The 25,695-nt window shown below is 39.1% G+C and overlaps 1 protein-coding gene across 6 annotated transcripts in view; it reads right to left on the bottom strand.

The window, feature by feature from the left end:
* The window catches only part of dock4b (dedicator of cytokinesis 4b), a 101,221-nt gene that overhangs the window by 70,092 nt on the left and 5,434 nt on the right, over positions 1-25,695 (bottom strand). For all 6 annotated transcript variants that reach the window (XM_067490144.1, XM_067490145.1, XM_067490147.1 and 3 more), the window contains exon 2: positions 2,962-3,045. In XM_067490144.1, coding sequence (XP_067346245.1) covers positions 2,962-3,045 — 84 coding nt within the window. The remainder of the gene's footprint in view (positions 1-2,961; positions 3,046-25,695) is intronic.

The following is a 25,695-nucleotide window of genomic DNA, read 5'->3' as shown; positions in this document are numbered from 1 at the left end:
TGCATCACAACTTGCTTTTAGAACCGGTGTTTGCAGTAGCCACAGACTAATGTGCAGACTATATAGGGGGGAGAAACCTGTGACACACAAAACCACTGAAAAATGCCCTCTCACCTTAAATAGCAGGTGTGAAAAAAAAAAGTGTGAAAGGGCTGAAAAAGCTGTGGCTTGCATACGTTTACATTCTTCTCACACCATTACACACTCCAATCTGAGCTCAAGCCAAATAAGTACGTGCTTGATGCCTTTGCAAATGCCAGCACTGATAGAAACAATCTAATACATTTACATCAGCCGCTTTTTTTCCCCCACACACTAATGCAGTCATTGTAAGACCCTCCAGATAAGAGCATTAGCAAAATAGCTTGAATGTAAATGTATTAGATTATTCTAATCACTGTTTGGTTTCGCCAAAGGATCTCTGATGTAAGTAGTATTTTCTCTCGTATTTGTTTCAGGCATGGTCAGAGCATCAGAGTAATCTTCCTGGGCCTGCACTGGGGAACGCTCATTTTCCTAGATGAGTCATTTTTTAAAATAGCAGAGGTCAAATACTGTGGCATTCCTTTGCAAGGTTTAATATAAGTAAAGGCAGGAACACATCCGTAATAGATCAGTAGGCCGTCATAACTGATCACAGTATTATAGCAGTGATTTCCAACCAGGGGTACATACCCCAAGGAGTACTTCTGCAGTCGATATTCTGCAGAAGATATTTGTGTCAAAGATGAAAATACACTGCTTCATACTGAGCTCTCATTCTTGTATTGTGTTACAATTAATCATCTACAATAACTCAACTGACCAGTACACTACTGCTAACCACATAAATCAGTTCATATCTGAAAGTGCGTTCTGTATGAGAAGACCCTAAAGCTGGTTAGCAAGTAGGTAAAACTGGTTGAACAGTTTTAAAGCCAACCTGTACTATACATTAATGATTTCAAGTTTTAAATAAACAGTATAACTAACATCTGCTTTAAAATCATTAAAGATTAAAATTGGAAGCCTGTGACAGTCACACATACAGATTTGCTTCAAATTATATTTTATATACTGTACAATCTGGCTGATGTATTAATCTTAACTGTCAGGAACTTCGGAAACATTTAAGAAAGAGCCTCTGACTGGCCAAGTCAAAAATCAATTGCTGAGTCGGTGGATTTTCAGACAGGGGCCACGTGTTGGTGAAGACACGTTGACTCAGTAAGCTCCTGTGTGTGCAAGTGTCAACAGTATCAACATGAGGCAGAGCCATTAGCCTGTCTCCTTTGCTGTCAGCAGCCTGTTTCTCAGCCTCTACACTCCTGGCAGGATTTTGATTTTGTTCCTCCCTCCTGGGCCAAGCATTCCACTGGCAGTGCTATTGTCTACTTCCTCTGAGTGTTTTACCGCATTTTCACATCCCCCTGGCTGGCTAGCTGCACGACTGGCTGCTCGACAGACTGCCTGACTGAATCTCTCCGTGTCAGTGTGTGCTTCCGTCTTCCAACAGGAAATGAGACAGCGAGTGTCAAAAAGGCCTCCGGAAAGGGGAGGCCTGTGTTTATGCACGGCTGCTTATTTGTGTTAAAGTGTATACAAGTGGGGCTTTGTTGTGGTCGCATGATGTCATATTATTCTTTAAAACAGAAAATGTCAAACATCAATTTAAATTAAAAAAATCTTAAAAATCTTTTTGATGCATGATGGTCATGATGGTTGCCTTCTCAAAAAAAATGTTACACAACCTAATTTTTTATCCATATTATTCTGTTTTCTCTATTTCTTTTGGAGATAGGCGTATCAAAAAGATACAGTTTTTTTTTTTAATTTAACTTGATGTTTGACCTTTTTCTGTTTTAAAGAAGTCTACAATCTACAATCCTTCCCCCCAACGAACGACGTCTGGTGGTCCCAGCACCGCATAGAAGACACCAAGCAAAACTGTTTAGCGCAATGAACCCACGATGGTGGAACGAGTTACCAAACGCTGCACACTCAGCTGACTCACTCCCTATATTCAAAAAACTACTTGAAAACTGAACTCTTCCGCATCTTCCTATGGCCCTAAATCTCTTTAAAAAAAATAAAAAATAAAAAATCCTTTCTGCTCTCTTGCACTTGCATCTCGTGAACTGTGAACACTTTTCTGATAGGACTTTGCTTTGATGTTTTCTCCTTGACTTAGATTTTTGCTTGCCTTGTACCTCACTTGTAAGTCGCTTTGGATAAAAGCGTCTGCTAAATGACTAAATGTAAATGTAAAAAAATATTAAGATAAATAAGGACAGGGAGTGACAGACAAGGAAAGACAGAGAACACTAAAGAAAAGCAGGCAAAAAAAAAACAGACGCTGCGTGGGCAAGATGGTGGGGGAAAATAAATAAATAAATAAATAAACAAAAAAATCAGTCAGGCTGTGGAGCGTGAAAAACTGTAGCAAACATGGATTTCCATCAACCTTAATAGCAACCATAAAGCTGCTAATTTCATTCAACGGTAAAACGTGACAAGTGCTTCCTCAGTGAAAAGCTATCAGGTAAACTTCAGGACATGAATAACAACCAAACCTAACAGTGTCGGTGAATGTGATTGGACAAGTCATTGTCGAACATACTGTATGTAAGATTCTCAATTTAATTGTGGTATGTGTATAAACCAATGGATCAATGATTGTGTGTGCAGTGCACTTTTGTATGAGTGTGAATGTGTAAACACAGTGCACACTGTGCGTGTGTGTATGAGAAAGATTTAACAAGTACTTCAGATAAATTACCATAATCTATCAAACTTCAAGAAAACAGGAAGCATTGCTGTTATATTTTGGTACACGTGCTTCACTTCACTGCTTCAAGTAAAATTGATTTCCTTACATGTGCTGCTTTGTTACCATTACATTTTCCTCCAGCAAGCAGCAAACGGAAAAGTAATACGCACTTAATAGTGTACACAGCTAATAGTGCACCGTGTCCACTTTACCTTCACATTTCTCCAGTAGCTGCACCGTGTCTCCAATTTCTAGTGGGAGGCCATGCTGGACGGTCCCTCGGAAACTTGCCAGTACTAGAACAGAAGAAGGCATAAAACATCCATGAGCTGGGGCTTTTTTTGTGCATGTTTCTGCTTGGTTATATAGAGTTAGATAACAGTTCCTAAGACACGAGGAGACCAATACAAAACACTTCACAAATCAAGAAAAAATGAAAACACTGTCAGAGAAGGTGCAATCAATAGTATGTGTAGGCGAAATAAAATCAAAAGCTTATAAAACAACTCAGCACTTCTCCAAAAACTGAACTAGTAACACACACACACACACACACACACACACACACACACACACACGCAGCAAGCTTACAAAAATTATTTGTGATAAAAAAGACTATGTGAAAGTAACATTTTATGAAAAGACACAAAATACTGTAAATATAAACAGAAGAGATCCCTTTTGTAAGGTTTGTGAAAATATTTTTGAGCAACCTAAACATGAGGCCTTTTGCTGAGATGCAACACTGCCAATATGATCCTGAACACCCAGGGGCCATAAATCATTTTGCCCAATGCAGCAATAAAAACAGCAGTCTGTATTAGATTCGTCCTGACTTGTTTACTGTAGAGATCCATTCAATGCTGAGAGACTAGCCAGTAGACACATACAAGTGGTAAAACAAGGTTTCTACTGCTATCTCTAGATTCAGAACAACCCCTTACTGAAACTGTTAGTTAGAAGAAAGCTTAGAGAGCTTACACTAGAGACCAAACAAACGGTGTAATGCGGAATCAGACATCAATATACAGAAACAGCATGTTTTGGATAGTGCAAACTTCAAAATACATGGACAGCAGAAGCAGGGGTGGATTTAAAGGAGCACTCCACTGATTTCACACATAAAGATTGTCTTACTTCTTATGAGCACTAATACAAAAGCCATATGAACAGCAGAAGGTACTTTTCAGACTGAAGTCTGGGAAAAACAACCTACAAGGTCTGTGTTATAAAACTGTGGATGTCGAGGACTATGGCATTTCATTAGCTATGAAAGATCTAACAAAAGGAAGTAATGGATTTGGAAAGAGCAGAAAAAGACATTATAAATTTAACAGATGGTGGTGTGTGTGGAAAGTGGGAAATTAAACGCCAAAACAATGCAAGGTCTGAAACGGAAATAAAACCGGAATCAAATGTGTTTGGATACTGTTTTGAAAAGACATTTATCACATTGGAAAGAGAGGTTTTTATATATATATATATATATATATATATATATATATATATATATATATATATATATATATATATATATATATATATATATATATATATATATATATATATATATATATATATATATATATATATATATATATATATATATATATATATATATATATATATTAAAAAAAAAAAGAGAGAGAGAGAGAGAGAGAGAGAGAGGAAAGATTATACAGGGTTGGAATGAACACTGAAACAAAGCTTGAAATCTGATGGGGAGAAAAGTAACAGGATAGGATGAGAGTGATGCTGACGGTCCATAAGCAATGAACAGTACGCTGTGCTGTGAGAGTGTAACAGCCATCAGCAGAGTGTGTCAGTTGACAGCTCTTTAAAACAGACCTGTGTCCCACTAACTTGCTCCCCACAACCACATACACACCCAAACACACACTAGAAACACCTACACATCCTGTCCATGCAGACAGTTCACACAAGCAGCAAACAGCAATGTATCCAAGCACACATGGACGCACATGTGCCGGGGCAACAAGACAGCTTCACTGGAAGTCGGCATAGAAATGTATAGTCATGCAGAACTGAGAAGGATCCCGCTACAGCTTAAGTGTTTAGAGAGAATTCAATTTCTGGTGCCTGCAGGGCTCGACCAGTGTACCTAAACAGTATCGTCCAAACAGCACAGAGAAAACTGACCCCACTGGACAGGCTTTATATTAAATTCAGGACAATTTAAAGACACCTTGAGTTGTACCCAGATACAGTGACTAGAAAAACTGTAGACACAAAGGTGATGTTTCATGGCACAATAAAATCATATGGGCACTACATAAGAGGAATTATGTACTATTTACCATTCAGTACTTCAGAAACATCTGTCCTAAATGACAGGGCTATAATACTTGTTGGGGCTATTTTAATGATTAAAAAATGAAATTCACTAACTTCAAATAATATAAAAAAATATATAATATCAAATAACAGGTAAAAAAAATTAATGCTTATGAATAAGGGATATTTCAGAGGAGCTTGTCTACTATAAACAGCATCTTCGTGCAGCAGACAACACAGTACCATCTTGACTAAAGAATTTGTGCACGGCTTGGAATGGATGTTTTATTTTCTAATAAAACTTGGTATTTTCAATGAAACACAATTATATTCACTAACAGAATAAGTTGTATTTAGAGTTCAGTGGCGCACTACTCAATATAGATTTGAGCCGTATTGCCCATCCACCCATTCTCATGTTGACACTGAGATCAAGTCCTCTGATGAAATCAAACAGCAACTAGACCTATGGTGCTGTCTATAACTCTGCATGTGTGTTAGTCTGTGTCTTTTTGGATTTTAAGGTGAAGCTTCACCAACTCCTTGTTATCCCTAAAGCTGGAGGAAGGCTATCTTTACAAGGGATTTGTCACAGCGCACATCTGACTTTGTAATTCATGCAAAGACCAACTGATTGCACACACACACACACACACACACACACACACACACACACACACACACAGGCAATCAGAGCAAACACGCTAACACTCAAAGTGTGCCCAATGCAAGAATTATCCAAGTGACTTTTCCAGCTGCAGCAAACTAAATTATTCAGTTTCAAGTTGCCTTTTTTCCCCCAGCGGAGAAGTGAAAGCTTCCTGCTTATCGATCCACAAGCCACCTGTTGTCTGTCCATCTGTCTTTAACTGCCAGCCATCAGCCTGGCTCAGGCTGTCAACTGTCTTCTCTGGCTAACTCCCCAATGATGGAAAGGGGAGGCAGGAAAGGTGTTCACTCTCGAGGGAATTTATTTCCTATGATTGCAGGAAGTGTTACATAACTTAAGAAAAAAAAAAAAAGGGGGAACAGCAAATACTAATAGTGCACTTAATTGCTGTTTGACACAACTATTGCACGTTACAAAAACATACAACCCAGATTACAAAAAAGTTGGGAGGATGTGTAAAACTAAATAAAAACAGAATGCAATAATTTGCAAATCTCATCAACCCATATTTTATACACAATAGAATATAAACAACATAACAGATGTTGAAACTGAGACATTTTACAAATTCATGAAAAATATTAGCTCATTTTGAATTCAATGGCAGCAATACATCCTTAAAAAGTTGGAAGAGGGCAACAAAAGGTTTGAAAAGTAATTGCCGCGAAGTAAAAAACAAATGGAGGAGCCTTTGACAACTAATTTTATTTATTGGCAACAAGTCAGTAACATGACTGGGCATAAATGGAGCATTTCACAGAGGCAGAGCTTCTCCTATGTAAAGATGGGCAGAGGTTCACCAATCTGCAACAAACTGCATCTACAAATAGTGGAACAATTAAAAAAAAATAAACATAACATGATCATAAAATTGCGAAGACTTCGAAGATCTCACAATCTACGGTATTTAATATCGTCAAAAGATTCAGAGAATCAGGAGGAATCTCTGTGAGAAAGGGATAAAGCTGAAGGTCAAAACTGGATGCACGTGATCTTCAGGCCCTCAGGAGGCACTGCATTAAAAACAGGCCTGATTCTCTACTGGACATCACTGCATGGGATCAGGAAAACTTCCAGAAATCACTGTCTGTCAACACAGTTCAATGTGCAATCCACAAATGTTAGTTAAAGCTGTATCATGCAAAGAAGAAGCCATATGTGAACACAATCCAGAAATGCTGCTGTGTTCTCTGGGCCAAAGCTCCTTTAAAATGGTCTGAGGCAAAATTGAAAACAGTTCTATGGTCAGATGAGTCAAAATTTGAAATTCTTTTTGAAACCATGGACACTGTGTCCTGTGGACTAAAGAGGAGTTGGACCATCCAGCTTGTTATCAGCAGACAGTTCAAAAGCCTGCATTTCTGAAGTGCCTATGGCCTGGGCAGCTTACACATCTGGAAAGGCTCCATCAATGCTGAAAAGTACATAGATGTTTTAGAGCAACATATGCTCCCATCCAGACAACGTCTGTATCAGAGAAAGCATTTTCGTATTTCAGCAAGACAATGCTAAACCAAATACTGCATCCATCACAACAGCATACCTTCGCAGGAAAAGACTCCCGGTGCTGAACTGGCCTGCCGGCAGTCCAGACCTTTCACCAATAGAAAACATTTGCCTCATCATAAAACAAAAAAATCTGGCAACAAAGGCCCAGGAGCAGCTAGAATACTGCATCAGACAAGAATGGAATAACATTCCTCTTTTAAACTCCAGCAACTCTTCTCCTCACATGACAGTTGTTAAAAGAAGAGGGGATGCTACACAATGGTAAATATCTCCCTCTTCCAACTTTTTTAAGATGTGTTGCTGCCATCAAATTCAAAATATTTATATATGTTTTATATTTTCCATGAAATGGTAAAATTTCTCAGTTTCAACATCTGATATGTAGTGGATAAATCCAATAAACAGACAAACGCACACAAACATGACAGATATACGTGGATGCCAGTGCCACATGAATATCATATTGCACAAACTGAGAAATGACTTGAACACACACAGAATGAGTCTATTGATTGGACTGTACTGAGCAGGTCACCGAAAGGCAAACACTGATCACACACGGTGTGATTCTATGTGACACAAGTCTACTGGGTCATGGGGAGGATACTACTCTTCTTAACTACACTATCATTCCTAAACTAGACATTAATATGATGGCAGCCTGAAGGGCCTGAAACGTACACATGAATACGCAAACAGAAACACTAAAGACACCACAACACATTAGGATTTTCAGCTAATGTAAGATCACATGGAAAGAGACAAACATCCCAAAGAGATGTCTGATCATGTATTCTTTGTTAGCAGTTTTAAACTATTCTCCTTTACTGAGGTGAATGGAAAGAATCCTGCTGGCCCAGGTTTCTACATCACACATCATTTCAATTTCATACAATTTACAAATTGGATTCCAAAGGTGCAATAAATTTGCCTCCTGTTTCAAACAAATGTTGGCTGTCAAAAATGATTAAATATTAATAAATAAAATCACCCCATTAGGTTATTTTTAATCAATTTGCATTTGGACCTGTATCATATATTGGAAGAAAACAAGACAGATATGACCGTGTACTGACTAACACACTTCTGGAAAGAACAGTGGTTATTTTTATTTTTTGACATTTAATAGGCAAAAGGATAGATTATGAAAATGACTGTATTATACATAATGAAATTACTCAATCTGATCACAATGCAGCACTGAAAGCAAATAACCTACTATAACCTGACAGTGACTGTATTCACGTCATCAGTGAGAAGTTGCATTTCAGTTTCTTTAATGTCAGTTTCTTCTTTCAACCTTGAATCCTTTAGGACTACATCTGTGTTTGTTAGTTTGCGAGTGCATTCTGGTGAATTAGTCTAGATCCCTAAAAAGTCTGCTGGCTGGGACTACTGTAGGTTTGTGTTTTAGGCTGCCACTTGGAGTCTAGACCTGTCGCACCATGTTACATTGGGTTTGTTAATTGCTATGTTTAAACTCCTTACAAGAACAAACACTGCCACAGGCCTTGAGTTAGTTTACTAGTGTGCCTCCTTTAAAGATCCACCCAAGCTCTTTCAGAAAAACACCACCTTAGGCAGGTATGGTCTTAATATTTTGATGGTAATAGACTAAATTTTGCTATTATTTCAAATAAAATAATATTAACATGTCGGTTCACAGCTTTAACAAGCTTTTTTCTGCTAAATGACATGGCAAATTCCATCCAAAGCGATCATTAATATGGCTTTTAACCTCATTAGCCTGACCCTTTATTATGTTCATCTGAACTGACAATGGTTCATATGCATAATCTACTCCCACAAGCTAATTATGCAGCATTTATATCATTAACATGTTAATTTCACAATACAGCCACTGGTGGGGCTCCTCTGGCCTCCATTGCAGGGAGGGATCATAAATATTTCATGCGTATGTGAGAATATTATGAAACATTTGTAAGGATTTATTGAGATTAAAAAAATAGTTGATGGGTTTATTTTGAAGCAGGGAAGAAAAGGGACAACTCTTGTTTTCACTTTTTTTTTTTAAATTTTTTTTTTTTACACATTCGAAAACATGACCATTCTAAAATGCAGACAATGTGCAGAACTGAAAGTTGACACTAATAAATCTCTTCTCTTTCTCAGTTCTGCATGTCCATTTTCCAAAAGCACAAGAACTGTATTTGCTACACCAAAAGTACCTTTTATTCCAGCAATGTGACTGAAGCATTCCTGCTTAAACCAAAACTAGCTCAGCTATGTTTTTGTTTTATTCAACTCCACGCACACAGCATTCCTAATCACTTGATTCAGGCATTTATCTTTCCATGTGGTACAAGGCAAATGCCTCCACATCATGCTAATATACCATGTTTGTCTCACAACCCCATGACAGGGGAAATGTGGTCATCAAAACACAAGGGCTTACTGTGGGATCTCGTACTGTATGAAAATCCAAACCAAAAAGAAGCGACACACAGTATGAAGTACTATTTGCACACATAAAACTACACAAACTTTTCTATTAGTGCTTTTAATGCTGGGAAGTAGAATCATACATTTTAAAGCAGAGTAATCAACAGAGGTCAGCAGCAGGAGAGGAGTGCACGCAGGAGAAAGCAGAGGAGGCAAGGACTCAACTTGCCCGTCCTGCACAGAGGAATAGACACACACAATCACGCACACCCACGCACTCGCACACAAGCGCACACGTGCATTTGCAGACATAGACGTCTGATAGGCAGTGCAGACAAAAGCCAGGCCAGCAGAATTACCCATGAGGAACGGCTTTCATTTTGCCTCCATTGCCAGCCGCCAGGTTTCTTGCGCTGCCATTGTGTGTGTGGAGATAGCAGCCTAACCACCATCACAAAACCGCTCACTAGCAACAATAACCCTTCGCTCAAATCACACTGCTAGAGCAAAAGCTTTCAAAGCAGAGCTGTGTGAGGAATGTTATTGCTCTTTTTTTTTTTTTTTTTTTAAATTGCTGCATGACAAAAAGTGCAGCTCAGGGTTCAATAACATCTCAGCGCAGCCTCAGCATAAGAGACTGAAATCGTATATCTACACTATCTGACCTGTCAAAGAGCTAAAACAAATACATATAAACTGCGAAAGCAAGATGTGCTCCCACTAATTAAATGAGAAGATCTCGGTAAACTTTTATGAACCTCTGCTGCTCTCACTTCCACATATGCTCTATCATTACTATTACTGAAGAAGCTGTAAATACATTCAAACAGATAAAGTGCAGGAACATTTAACATAGAATAAATGTTATTAGTTTTTTTATTAGCAGGATCAATAGTTACGGTAACATCAGATTATGACTGGGAGACAAAGTACGGGAAACCAGAGATCAACAAAAACAAAATTCAGTCTGTTCTATTATCCTTAACGGGAGAAACCATAAACGACTCAGATTAAAGAGAAATTTAGGTCAGAGCACTAAAACCTCACCTCATTCCCAGGCATTAGTCCAATTCTGGTTGCCTGTGTATGTGTGGTTTCAAAGCTAGCTAAGAGCATGTATTAGAGAGCCCAGTGATGCCAAAGTTGAGATGAGATGATTATTATAATCCTCTTGGGAGGTTTTATCTCACCTGCATAATTGTGTCATTTTCCTCTCTTCTGTAGTATTTATCTTTGACTGTGATATCACTATTTTGTCAATGTGATGTCTAAATAATCAAGCAGTTAATACTTTGATGTGGCTTGTACACTTCCCTAAAAGGTACAATGTTCAACTTGAGCTAGCACTCACATGAGACTCACATATCACTCTACTCTCCCTGGCCCTTCTATCATCTGCTCCACCGTGCCACACTCTGCAAAGCCCTTCAGGCTCATTATCAAATTGCAACTAATGAGAACACTGCAAATCTAACTAATCAAGCAGAATTGCTGAAATTCTCTAATTGGTTAAAAGGGCAAAGCTTACTCAAAAGCCTTTAGAAGAAAATATGTCCACACTGTTGCAGGTGCTTTTGAGGAAGTCTGACTTTGCAGGAAGAGAAAGAAAGAAGAAATAAATAAGAAGAAAGTAGTTAGTTCACTCTAGCTTTAAGAAACTAAACAATTCCTTCTCACTTTCCTGTTGTTCATCTCTTTTGTACCTTGAAACGACCAGTCACAGTAAATGAGGTGCATGAAAACATAAGGGACACTTCCTGTAAAAGGCATTCTTGCCAAAAACAAACTTGGTGGATTCCATCAGGAAAGTACCTTATGCCAACTCTTCTTGGAGGACTGGAAGACCCCTCCTGATTTGCCACCAGTTAGCTACAGTGGTTTGCGTCTGTAGATGAATGCTCCAGAGGTCTCCAAATAAGTCATGTGAAACCAAGTTCACCAAGTATGCTGCATATTTAAAGCTGCATTAACTGATTTTTATGGACACGCAAAATAACACTGACATGCCATAGTAAGAAGTAGATTGGACTAACATGTTAGCAAACATGCTTATTTAGTAGCATTTAGGTTTAGGAGTTCACTAGATAGTTGCTAAATTTGGTTGATATGTGCTGAAAGGTACATTGGGTTTATCTTAGCTTTTAAATTAAATGATTAAAATTATGCAATAAAGACAATACTGATCAGTGCAGCTTTAAAGAATAATAGCAGTTTATTTCCACTATTTGTATCGGCTAACAACCTGACAGTTGAGCTACCTCAACTAGAGGTAAAACTGAAAGTGGCACACCTAATGCCAGGTTGCATGAGACAGGAAGGCTGTGGTTAAGAATCTTACGGCAAAGTTGAAGCAGGAAGTTTGTCTATAATCTCTGCTGGCTGCTTACAACAGGCATTCGGGGAATAATTTTGCCTAATATGTTACTCTTTACTCTTACACTTTAAGTCTTTCAAATATGTTCGGCTTACCTTGGAGTTTGTATAAATTTGTATGTCTGATTGACTGTGTTTCTTGCCCCGGCTGACTGTTTTTAAGTCATGCTTTATTAAGTCAAGCTGCATCACATACCACTCAAGTTGTAATAAAATTACTGTTTTTTGTTAGTCAAATTCTCACACTAACACCATGGCACCACACTCGAAAATTAAATTATCCCTTTGTTGTTCTCTTAACACTCCAGATGCAAATGTCAAGAGCTGCAGCTTTGGAGAGTGCTGATTTTTAGCATCATGTGAAGTCACATAGACACCACTGCCTACACATCCTCCCACCTTGTAGAGAGAAACATGAGTAGAGGAAGAACGGCTAAAATAGACAAAGTGAGAGCAGGGAAATAAAGGATGTGGGTTGATAAAGCAATTTAGGGAAAAGGTCTTAGGTGACGAAGAGAAATTGTACAGTGATTGAGGAAAAATTGGGGGTGGAAGTAAGAAGAGATGAGGCTGCAGCTCTCACTAGGAGATAGATGAGATGAGATAAAGAACGATGAGCAGAGAAACATCTGCTTTTCCTCCTTCAGGTGCAACGGTTAAAAGTAGGCGTGTCAAACGAAACCTACCGCATCAATTTGTCTCTTTCATTCTGACTCAACGGCAACCTCTCCACTTCCTTTCTATTCTGTCTCTGCCATCCCTCAAACGCTCTTTCACGGGAGAGGAAGTTTGACTGACCTCTATCTACACATCAGGCTCTCCTGAGTCAAATTACAATAAATTATGCTCTTTTGCAGAAGTACCGTATCATAAATAAACACTCCCAAACCCACACATATACACACACACACACACACACACGCACACACACACACACACACACACACACACACACACACGAAGCTGTCAGCTAATCAAAAATGTAAATGGCCGAACAGACCACAAACCTGTGCAAAACACAAAAAAAAAAATCTGTGCTTGTGAAGCTGCATATTGCAGATTGTGTATTCAGCTTTTAGCAGCACGACTGAACACAGTCTAAAATCACAGCTCACTGATATATGAGCAAAAGACCTTCAGGCCACAGTGGAAAAAACACACACATTTGATTTTATTCCTCCAGGCTATAGCAACCCAAACAGCAATCAGATTCACATTGACAATGATGAAACCATGATGAAAAAGTGATGAAACTAAATCCACAAAAAAAAGAAAAAAGCATTTTATCTCACAACACCAAAAATCTAAATTGAAGGCGTGACATTTATTAAAAAAAGGAAAATAAGGCAAAATGCCACCTTAAAGTGACACAAAATCAGTAGCATTTTATAAGCAGGCAGGATACCAGCTCTGTAGTGGTATAGTTTAGAATTTTATTTGTGTTATGCACATGTCAAGAGACCTAAAATGTCAAAGACAATGTTGTGTAGCCTATAGCCACAGCCTCCAGCCTGTAGATGTTCAGATACTAGTGGGATTTGCGATCATTGTAGAGAAAGAGGAAGCAGAGACAGAGAGAGGACATAAGAGACAGATAAAGACAGAGAAACATAGAGACTGAAAAACAACACGCACAAGAGAGACAAACAGAAGAAACGATGACAGAGGAAAAGAAAGATTGAGAGAGACAGAATCAAACAGAGAAGAAGCAGAAGTGTTTACATACCCCCTTATGTGAGTGTGGTAAAACTAAAAGGCACCACCAGTAAGTCAAACATTTGATCTTTTAAACCGGACACACTGAGGTGGGAGTTACAGCTACACGATGTGCACAAAGTTATTCAAAATTAGTCATCAAGAGTTAACTGGTGGCTTGGACTTCAGTAGAACTGTGCCAAAAAACATGATCGGAGAGGAACAAAAAGAACAGAAAACAAACAAACAAAAATAAACTGATTTACTTGGTGTAGTGTCATAAGTTACAGTAGTGCTGATATGAGGATGCAATGTTCTGACAGAAAACTAAACAGATTTCTAGATAAAAACTAATATAGGGACTCCAGGTTTGAAGTCTGTAATGACACTAACGGGTGCTGTATATACCAAAAATAGGGATTTGTATCAGCATTATCGACACTTTGGGGATTGATCCACCCACCTCTACTTTGCACTCACCATATCTCAACCAGACTGAAGATATATGAGAAATTTCAGAAAGCAACTCTATAAAATACCAAAGGAAGGAATATTGAAAGAATGGTGTTAGATTAAATAAGCAGTGAAACCAGACACTGATCATTCACAATGAAAGACTGTAGAAGAATCCTAGACAGACTTTGCACAACTTGCTAATCTGTTTAATCTGAAAGCAATACAGAGAGTGCAACCATACTTTCTGAAATAGAAACTTTAGAAACGTTCCAGTTTCTTAAGTGATTATTTCAGATCTTTAGGCTTTTGTTTTATATCATCTTTATTTATATTTTAGGGTTTCTTTTGGTTGGTTGGTGCAGGCGAACAGTATTTTAAATGCTTTCTTGAAAAAAGTATTGAACCTGGGACCAAGAAATTAAAAACCTGGATTGTATGCATGGACTGTGTAAGTCACTGTTTAAATGGTGGTCCTCCTTTGTACACTCAGTATGTGTTACTGTTTTAATGTGCTGCTATTGCACAATTTGATTGTGTCGTGTCACATTGTACACGTGGTGCTCATCACATCATTAAAAACATTTTCCCACCCATCTCTGATGAAAAACCTGTGGTTCTGCACACATGCTGTACCTAAGCCTGCATGAGACTGCACAGCCACAGCAGGTCTGAGGAGGCACAACACAAGCACACCCACATGCATGTTGTTAGTCTGGGGAGCGGGAGGTAGCCCGGCATCTCTGAATCTGCACTCAGCCATGAACAACCATATGTTAGGCTTTCTACTTAGTTACACCCACTGGATTGTTTTGCGACAGTAGCCTGGGGACAAGTTATGCATTTTATTACATGCAGATGTAGCCTGTTTTGAACACTGTTTTATTGTTAAGGCAACGTGCCACTACAACATCACCACCGCTACTCTCAGTTGTAGGGAGCAAGCAGTGACAGCCCACAGCTGACGAGTAAACTTCCAGCAACTCGATAGCCCACACAAACACCTCCTACAAACTAAAATTACAACTATTGTTCAGCATCCCTCACTAAAAATCCATCCCTGTTTTCTAGTGTCAAATATGAGCAGATAAACACACAGTAGATGCACTTAGGGGGTAATTCTATCATGCATGCATGGTAATAAAAGGGCAGTAATGCTCTCTACGGGGTTATGGCTATCGCACTTAGGGCATTGACGAAATTAAAAGAAAGTGAACTTTTACTGTCTAGCCTCACCACACACATACCTCGGTGTCTTTGTGGTATCTTAATCTGCCTCTAATTTGCATGTGTACTGTGTATCTGTGAACTGATGTGCACTTTAGTCTGTGTGCATTTATGTCAGCAGTATCTAAACAAGCTTAAACAAGAGATTGTGTTAATATCATCGCTATGGACAAGAAACCTTCCACTTCATCTGATCAGCAACACTCTCCATAAGGACTACATATACACAAATACACACACACACACACACACACACACACACAAAAAGGCCAAGAGTGGTGAAGAGTTAGGTCGATCAACAGGACTTGATGGATAGAAAGGGGTTAACATGAAGGTAAAAGAAACTAAAAAGGAATTACATGTAAAAAGCTTAAAATCTCAGCTTAAATCTGCTACCATTAAATGTTAAACCTCATAAAATACAGTGAATAAAACGCAAAAGAAAAGAGACAAAGAAAGGAGGAGGCAATGATGACAATGTTGATGACAGGAATGAGGGTAATTATAGAGCTAAAGAACAATTCAAGTAATTTTATTACTTGTTTCCATGTCTACTCAAAGTTAGCAATTCTTCCACAAACTACTAAAAGGCTTATTGCAATTAAGGGGAAGCAGAAATTGGAAAGAAAAACAAGCATCACAGGTAAGAGAGAAATCTCATTACACTTTTATTCCAAATGCCGTGTAGATACATTCACGTCTAACCCTGGCCTAGTAGCCTTCATTCAGCTTTCCTTCCAAAGAGATAAAACAAAGAGCTCAGTGACAAATAGATACACAGCGACTGTATAAGAGCAGAGTTTCAGTGAGTGATTCGAATCAGTAGGGAGTGAATGAAAAGACCACAGTGTGGGTTGTCTGCGCTGAGCTGAAGGGCTGCAAGTGCAGCTTTGGATTTTGGATGTGTGCTCAGATTAACTGTGTGGGGTCAAGACATGGGAAGAAGCACTGAACGGTCACACGAACAGGATGGCGTGAATACGAATGGAGACTCACTAAAAACACACACACACACACACACACACACACACTGTAACAGCCTCAGAGAACAGCAAGGGCAATTGAAGGCACTTCTGAGGAAGTGGCAGCGTGGAGTAACTCTGAAAAACACACTTATGCACACACCCAAGGACTCACAGATGGCAGGTGCTACACAAATTTTAGCAACTAGAGTTTACCAAATTATTAGCTAATGTATTTGAATAAAAATAACATCTTGACATTTTAAGCCTTTTACATCCCTACACATTTCATGGATGTTTCAACTGAAAAGAGTTATCAATAGAGTTAAAAATGTATTTCATTCCAACTCACAACCCTCTAATAAATGCTGTCAGATTTATTGAACATATTTTTAACCAATTATTTTCAATGCCGGTCCAAGCCCAGTGGAAATTGGGGAGGTTTGCATCCAGCGTAAAAACTGCCTAATCAACATGCGGACAATATTCCACTGTAGCGACGCTCAACTCACGGGACAAGTCGAAAGGACAAAAAATAAAAAACATTTCACAAAGTATGACAGTACAGTAAAAGTAATCAAAATTTGGCTAAATACTATGTGCAGTACTGTATATTTCATTACATGACATTGTCAATACTTTATAAGATGGAAATATGACAGACAAGAGGGAAGTTATGATTGTTTACATGAACCTTTGTGTTTAATTATTTTGTAGCCTGAAGTAGAGAAGTATTGCTTTATAAGCCCACATTAGGGTTTCCAATGCAAGCTGCAAAACCTCTTACAATACAGTTTAGTAATGTGAGGGCCTTGCAACAAAGAAGCTTTTAACATTGACATTTCCAAGCAAAGCGTGTACCAGTAGGTATCAGGAAAACCTGAGTAACAGCTAAACCTTGTAAGCCATGCCACAAGCCTTTCCAAGTTCAGCAGTGTAGAAAGAGCAGATTCTATTTAATGTGGAGACACAACTGAGCTGAAATAACAATGACAAGTAGGCGACAGCATTGAGGAGAGATTGAACCATGAAATATGACAACACCAGGACCTGTCATCCAGCCCAAGCCTCGGAATAAAAATAAAATGTTTTCATGTGATATGCATTCCGCTTTCTCTGAGCCACAAGATATGGACAATAAATGAGTGTGAGTCTGTATGTATGTGTGTTTCTGTATTGGCAGTGATTGCCATTCATTCCCACAAAGACAGCTTCAGGCATTGAAAAAGTGAAAAATGAGGGTTGCATTTGTGACTTGTTGGCCTGCCAGGCCTTCTGAAATCTGCTATAATTTACATCAATAATGGAAGATGACAAACACACACACACACACACACACAGAAATACGGGCATGTAACAGGGAGACCAGTAGAGAAAGTCTGAACATAGCTGCTTCAGATAACACTGATTTGTTTAAAATTAGAGCAACAGCTGTCAAACAATTAATGTCTTATGTACAAACTGTATGTACAAAACAGCTATCAGGGAAATCATTTGTGTTACAATATAATGGGCTTCAGTAGGAAATGGATTTTCCTTCCTTCTAGTTTTAGTCACCTCAAATGGTGCTTTCTGTCAGGAAATGTAGGCCTCATAAATAAAATCTAGGCGGTGATTCAAATATTGGCTTTCATGTTGATCTGTCTACATAAATGAGAGCAACATTGGTAATGTAAACAAGTGTGAGTGGCTGGTGATGTTTACAATGAACTACTCTGTTTGGGTGTGCACTGTGCTACACTGTGTGTCTGAATGTATGGTTTGTGTGTGTGTGTGTGTGTGTGTGTGTGTGTGTGTGTGTGTGTGTGTGTGTGTGTGTGTGTGTGTGTGTGTGTGTGTGTGTGTGTGTGTGTGTGTGTGTGTGTGTACATGGACATTCCTGCAGGACTAAGGGGTTCAGCTGTCGTTGGGGCTATTTTCCTGTGTGCTGCATGCCAATGGTGGATCAAGGAGGATTATTCCTGGGGTTGGAGGACATTGGGCTAGGGGAGATGGAGGAAAAAAAAAAGAGAGAACCACCATGGTTTGGAATAGTTTCTGTCGGGACTCAAACTCAAGCAAATATGTGGAGCTCTGTTTGTCAAAAAAAAACCAAGGAGGAAATCACACAGCCAAGAGCTACAGGAAGGATGAAAGAGAGTAGCGACGCAAATCTTTGTGCACCATAAAAATAATTAACACTACTCAACTGTCAAACAAAAAAACCCTGGTGCCTGCTTTGAATTTTGCTTTAACTCAAGGAGCCGCTTCACACTTTGCCTTAATCTTGTCTATTATTGTAGCTACATCAGTGGGAACAAAAAGCCAGCTCTTCAATTTTCCTATAATGACTCTCATCCTGTTAGGGACCTCAAATGGTTGAGATTCCCAATTTTCTTACATATCCCCTAGATTAAACTAGGAGAAGAAAGAGCTGTGGCCAAATAGCTAGACACTGGCTAATTCAGAGGCAGCAGCAAGACAGTGGCCACTAAGCTACAGCCACACAGAGCCAGAGTGCCAAACTGATGGCTGTGTTCAGCTAATTTGCTCATGCTTCAGTCCACGCTGACAAAATCAATATAGAAGAGTATGAAAGTCGGAGGAGGCAAGGAAAAAAAAAGTCCCAGTTTCCTGATTTAGGTCAACGGCAGCCGTTTGCACCCACTAAAGCGGTCTGTAATTAAATATAACTAGTTAAAAAGTCGGCAGGAGAACTTGAAGGGGGCAAAGGGATGAGGAGAAGGGGGAGGGATGAGGCTAGAGTGATTAATTTCATCTTTGTTTTTCTCCTCCCAAAGTTGCAAGGGAACACCATTATACAGAGTAGAAAGGTAGCCTCATTTGCGTGCCCGTTCAACGCCTGGCGATCCCTGGGGGTTGCTGGAGAAAGTATAAAGATTCTAATGAGCTACAGAAAGAGTTCCTGAAACACAAGCAAGCAGACAGACCCACACTAGGATGGTGCTTTGGCAGCCTTGGCAGCTCAGCACTGAGAATGAACTCCATGTGGACTATCAATTGACAGCCCATCACCCATTAAAGTAGTCAGTCTGTCTCCCATCTCACCCATACCCACCCTGCTTTCTTACTTGTGTGGTACTCAGTAAAGCCTGGCAGCTCATGCTGCGAACTCTGAGTGTGGACGAAACAATTCTAGTGATGCACAGAGCGACAAACTGTCACTATCAGCCATTATCAGTTCTAACAGTCAGAGCTTGGCCTCCGTACTATGACTGGTGACTTTTGGTTTTTCCCATTACCATAAACGGACATCTAAGCAGACACTGATCATCCCAAGACAGAGAAGAAAGCACTTAAATTATTAAAACTCTTTCATTGGATCATGTTGTACACGAAGTACAACCTGTGACAAAACCACACTACTCATGTGGGCAATTATTACCCACCAATGTTCTCACATTCTAATATTTGACATGGATATTTCATCATGAGTTTTTAGATAAAATAATATTACATTCTCATGTATTCAGCTCATACTTACTTGGTTCATAGTCATTCATTCCTGGAATATGAATGTCTGCATAAATGTATGTATATCTGTATCCATTAAGGCAGCAAAGAAGATTATGGCTGCAGTCCAGCTGAGGTTACGAGGTGAGATTATGGGTGACGCATCACCACTAATGATGCCTGGAAACATCTCCCCTGCAAATCAATGGTCTGGTTCCAAGCCCATTCAATCACTACCATTACCACACTAACCTTTGACCTCAATACCAGCTGGAAGAGAGATACAGCTGCTTGCTACAATGCTAGCAAGTTTAATATTGGGTCCATACAAATACATGCACATAGTCAAAGAAAGTAATTACTGGATCTACGCTGAGTTTTAAATTAACTAAAAAACAAATGTGTGTCATTCAGGTTACTTTCCACTGATAAAAAGTTTACTCAAAAGGAAACAGCTGTACTTTTGACTGGTATCACAGGGCAAGACGTTCTTCCTTATATGTTTCTGAAGACAACAGCAGTATCAGCAGTCAAACTAAAGCATATGTTATAAACATGTGTAGTGCTGCATGGTCCATTTGCGCATTAATATTTTTAGTATCCCCATACTCATTGTGTCAGCATAGCACAGCGAAAGGCCCAGGCTGGTCTGAGTGAAGGGAGAGAGACAGGAAGGAAGACAATGCACAGTTCTGCTCAAGCATCCAAGTCACAATGTATCCTTGCTGTGAAGAATATGTTTTGCTCCTCACTACTCCAATTAAGTTTATTTTTGAGGATGATGGAAAACAAATACACCTTGTTTCACTGCTGGAGTTGCGTATCAGCAAGCTCTAAAGGTGCTGCGTAAACAAAGTCAAGAGCCTGGGATTCATATTTCAAAGACAAGAGACATAAATCACTGATGTTAAGCTGCCCTTCTCACTACACTTTCAAGTTATAACTAATGAAACAACATGAAAGCATCTTTTTTTAAAAGCAGACTGAAAGATTGTTCTAAATCTGAAAGATGATAGTGGGCTTTGTGATGACCATCAAGGTCAAAATGGAACCACTGACAGGTGATTGCGGTGTAGCACATAGGTAAGGGAACTGACCCACAAAGACATTTCCATTTATTGATCCTTTAACAGCATATATATATTACTCTTTGGGAAAATACCTCTAGTTGGACTGTGATGCTTAATTTAGATGCGCTTGGAAAAATAACACAATGTGTGCAGTCAAAAAGAGTCCATAGCAATAAATGCCAATAAACATGCATATTTTCACACTGACTTCAAAGTTTCTTCAGTATTTCGATACCAGCATATGTATTTTTTTTATCTTAGACCAGATCTCAACAAAAATTGCTTGTTAGTGTAGGTATAACCACCTGGGGCCTAACAAAGTATGAGAACCATCCACTGAGAGGGAAGCTGCCACCGGATCATAGTCTGCTCATGTGTGCATAGCGAGTGTACATACAAACAATAACCCTTCCTTTCTGGTCATATCCTTTGAACAGACTAGTGTCCATCCAACATCATCACCTAGACCAAATGCTCTTTCTCCCTGCACAAAGACTCCAAAAAAGGGGGGATTTCCTTTGCATTTCCCCTCTCGCCCCCACAAAAGAGATCCATTTCAACCACTTTTAGCAGCACTGTTTTTCGCTTTTAGATCTTGGGACTTACTCCCCTGAGGGTATGACTAGTGGAAGAAGGAAAATAAAGACACCAGGTGGATGCTTGGAGAGGTTAGGCTTGTGGCAAACAGACATTTCAAGCCAGTCCCACTGTGGCTGGATGTTTAGTGTTTTTTTTGGCAACAAAACCTGGAGGGTGGAAATATAGACAGATATCAGTTCTAGGTATGACCCTGATGTGTGATTTAGATGTGTTGCTTCATGCTATCTGAGAGCTGGTCCAGCATCTGCACATATACTTGAGCAAAATAGAACTTGTGTTTTCATTTAAGCTAATTAAGCTAAGGTAACCATCTGCTGGCTCCTGCTGCATATTTATCATCTGAAAGTAATGTCAGTCTATTGTGGTGACTGTGGTGCAGAAGGTAGAGCAATCGTCCACCAACCTCAGGGTTGTTGGTTCAACCTCCAGAACTTTTCCTTTAACAATGTGAAATCTCATCTGGTTGGTTTCTTTGCAGTTCTTTTTTAAATGGCAGGAATAGAAAAACCCAGCTTACTGATTCAACATAAGGAATCCTCTGTGCAACTTCCCAAAATAGAGCACAAACAAAGCAAATCAACCCCGCAATGCTCTGTGTGCCAACCTTTGGTGTTGCTGGAAGAATGCTGAAAAGTCCCCATTCAATCAATGATGAGAAGCAGGAAGCAGGAAGACACTTGGTCTTCTCCCCTTAGACAAACAAAACATCAAATGATCCAGTGGCTCAGATGTTTGAGGGGCAGGGTGGGGGGAGTTATTAATTCAACTAATAAATCTGCTCCTGTCTCTGCATGGTTTCAAGGCTTGCCTCTTAACTGGATAAACATTCCAAATAGCAACAGTCCCCGCAGAAGTGTTGGCTTGAAAAGAGTAGACATAAGTGAACTGGGTCGCAGTTGGAGATTTAGTCAACCTGATGAATTAAACAGAATCTCTCAGGCAATAACAGTCTACAACACCAACACAATTACTTTAGGAATTCATGTGAGTTGTTCAGCTGGGGAGAAGCAGTCAGTTTCTAAATAATTATTTGTTGTAGCTCTGAAACTGAGATGGGGGTTAATTTTGTTTCAAAATTCTTTTGTCCCATTCATATAGATAAAGAAAAGATGCTGCAAGCAAATGCAAAATACTATATATCATACACCTTCTTCTAGAATAAAGCTATTTCAATGAAGCAGTCTTTTGTGCCAAAAAAATCAATTGCAATTGGCCTGAACTCTTCATTCTCTTCAAACTGACTGAAAAAAGCAGCCCTAATCAAAGCGAGCAAGCGAGCAGCAGTGGGCTGCAATGAAAAGGACTTCTGAAAGTCAACCTGACATTAAACTGGCTTTGCTGTGTGTAGGCAGAGATAAAGCGGAAGTGAGGCGAGCTGACAGAAGGGAGGTGAGTAGGGTACCATCTCAACGATACAGCCAGAGCAGGATACTAATACCTTGTATACATATGCACATACAACTCTTAAAGGGGAACAAAGAGCAAATGTGGAGACTGTAAATACACTGATTCAACCGCATAGACGTGTACATGCACAGACACTTAGCTGTTAATAAGTCAGTTAACAGCACCCAAGGTCGACAAAATCAGCCAGGCAGCCCAGTTTGATTTTTAAAGAGAGTGTGATGCAGACAGAAAAAAAACACACACACATACATATAAATATACATATAAATATATATAAATAATGTGAGCCAACATTTATTTTTTGTAGTACTAATTAGTTCAGACTCTCATGCCAAGCAGAAATACAGCCTTTCAGTTTCACTCGTTAAGTTCTCTAGCATAACTAACAAAACATTGTATTACCTAACATTGTTAAGTAATAATGGACTTCTTAGCCTTGGAAAAGACACATCAGCAAGACACACTAGCATTTTTTGTTCATGCACACTTTTGCAAGTGTTTCTGTTTTCAAAAAGTGACACCACCCTCCAAAATCTTCGTGGCTGTTAATCTATATTTTATACAGTTAGATACTGCTGCTGGGAGGTGTAGACAAACAGCTGACATATATTTCTACATGCTGCTGGGTGTATAATTGTGTTAACATAAAATCTAATTGAATTAGGGCTTTATGCTTTTGTTTGTTCACAATATCTCCTTAAAACAGAACTTTGTGATTCAATTTATCCATCAGATTTAAACCGCAGCTCTCAGTGTTTTTGAATTTCATTTTAGTCTGTTTCTATAAATACGAAATCTTCAGAGGGATAAAACTAGATTTATAGAAGTACATAAAGATTTATTTTGACTTATACCAACATCTGTGGGCAATCTAAAGTGCTCTATCATCTTCAGACTTAGACACCCACACACACCCTTATATACAACATAAGCAAGCATATAGAAGCACACTGAAAAGGATAGCCACAAATATGTGTATACATAAATACACAACCTATGACAAGGTACACAAGAGGCAACAAACACAGTATATGGGATATCTGGGACAAGTAAGTATGGATCCAGAGGAGGGTAGGAAGGAATATATGACACATGTGATAGTGAGATAAAGGTTGAACAGACTGAGACGCAGATTGAAGGAAGTGGGCTATTGAAAGAAAGGAATTGGGGAAAAGCCAGACAGAAAAGGACTGAGTGACAGATGAGGAAAAAAGCGGCAGAAAGTGAGATAAGGTCGCAGTGTGACCTGCTGTCTCTGGAAACACTTCAATCTGCAGGATTGAGTGGGAGTGAAGAGGGAGAAAGAAAAAGGATACAAAGCAAGGAAACAGGAAGCAAGGGAATTAATTCAGTAAAACGAAAATGCAGCAGCATGTCCATTTAATTAAGATAATACAAAACAAAAGGAGGGGGGGGGGCGGGGGGGGCAGATAAGGTATGGGCAGTATTGAGCAAATGCCCAGTTAAGGTCAACCTATGCATACAGAGCTCATTGGGTACTCTTAAGTAGAGCCAATGCATCTTTACCTGATTTTTCAAGGATAACCTAATTCTCTAAATCAATCGTATTGTCTACAATCACCATGCAAATACTAACATGAAATCTTCTCTTCTGCTGTTTGGTTAGTTGTCGGCCTGCATGCTGAATTAAATTGTTGTTGATGCCACAGACCTCTGTTTTTGTCTAAAAACTATTAAAACACAGAATAACGAAATATGTTATCCAGTGGACTGAGGTGTCCAACTGATGTGTTTTTTTAAACCAGCAATCTTCAATTTATACCAAACTTAGCACCTTATGCTCAGATTCAGCACTTCTTTGTACTGCAATAAGTCTTGATTTCTGTAATGAAGTAACAAGTCACCCAGTGTAGTGGTGTGTCTGGCTAAGGTGGTTTAATAGTTTTCGGACAATCAACACATTTACACCTATGGGCAAATTTGAGTCACCAATTAACGTGAACTCTACGAAGAAAGTCTGCAGCCTGCAAATGGATTTGAACTGGGGACCCTGTATAAGCAGGCAGTGCTAACAACACCACGACAATAGTGGCCAGCCCCATTTAAAACATGCAAAAACTTTATTATTGACAGCACAAATATGTCACAGGCCACTGGCCAAAAGCATCCAGAAATGATGCTTTGAGAATAAAAACTATCCCAATACAGATTTGGCCCAATGCGGATTAGTCACAGTGTGAAATACATTAGACTGCAGAGCAAGACAAAGAACTGAACCAAAGTGATTTCTATGAGTGTCCTCTGGTTACACATCCCCCACTGTGACAGTGTGAATGAGAGCATTACAAGCCAATTCTATATTCACAAATTAAAAGGGTAATTGAAGGCAGAGACAACCACAGCCATTAGCGCATTACTTTCTTAAATTATGCATATGTCCTTTAAGCAAGACTTGACACTTTATTAGATATCAATAATCCATTACTGATACAGGATTTGACCTGATTTGACCATAACTATTCCTTTTTATTAGCATGTTAATAATGAATTAAGCACTCTGGTTTTAGTAACCAGAGGGTGAGCAGAGGTAGCCATAACTACTGTGAGGTTTATGGGAAATTAAAGGCTTAAGGTCATTTCAATGTACTGGGTCACCCACACAAATGCTCACACAAATCAATGTACACTTCCTTTATGGTCAATACATGAAAGCCTGGATTACAGCAATGAGAGACAAAGAGTGGTGTTGTATCAATTTAAGAAATCATTTTTCTGCTATAAATGAGCACAAAAAACAAAAACAAAAAACAAGCGTCTCTTGATGCATAAACAGCTCTTCTCACCCGCCAATCACTGTGATTGTCACCG

Source organism: Channa argus, chromosome 21 (assembly GCF_033026475.1).
Source record: "Channa argus isolate prfri chromosome 21, Channa argus male v1.0, whole genome shotgun sequence".
In the NCBI taxonomy this organism is placed as follows: domain Eukaryota; kingdom Metazoa; phylum Chordata; class Actinopteri; order Anabantiformes; family Channidae; genus Channa; species Channa argus.
Note: the sequence above shows the minus strand (reverse complement) of the source record. Positions and strands in the feature narration are given on the sequence as shown.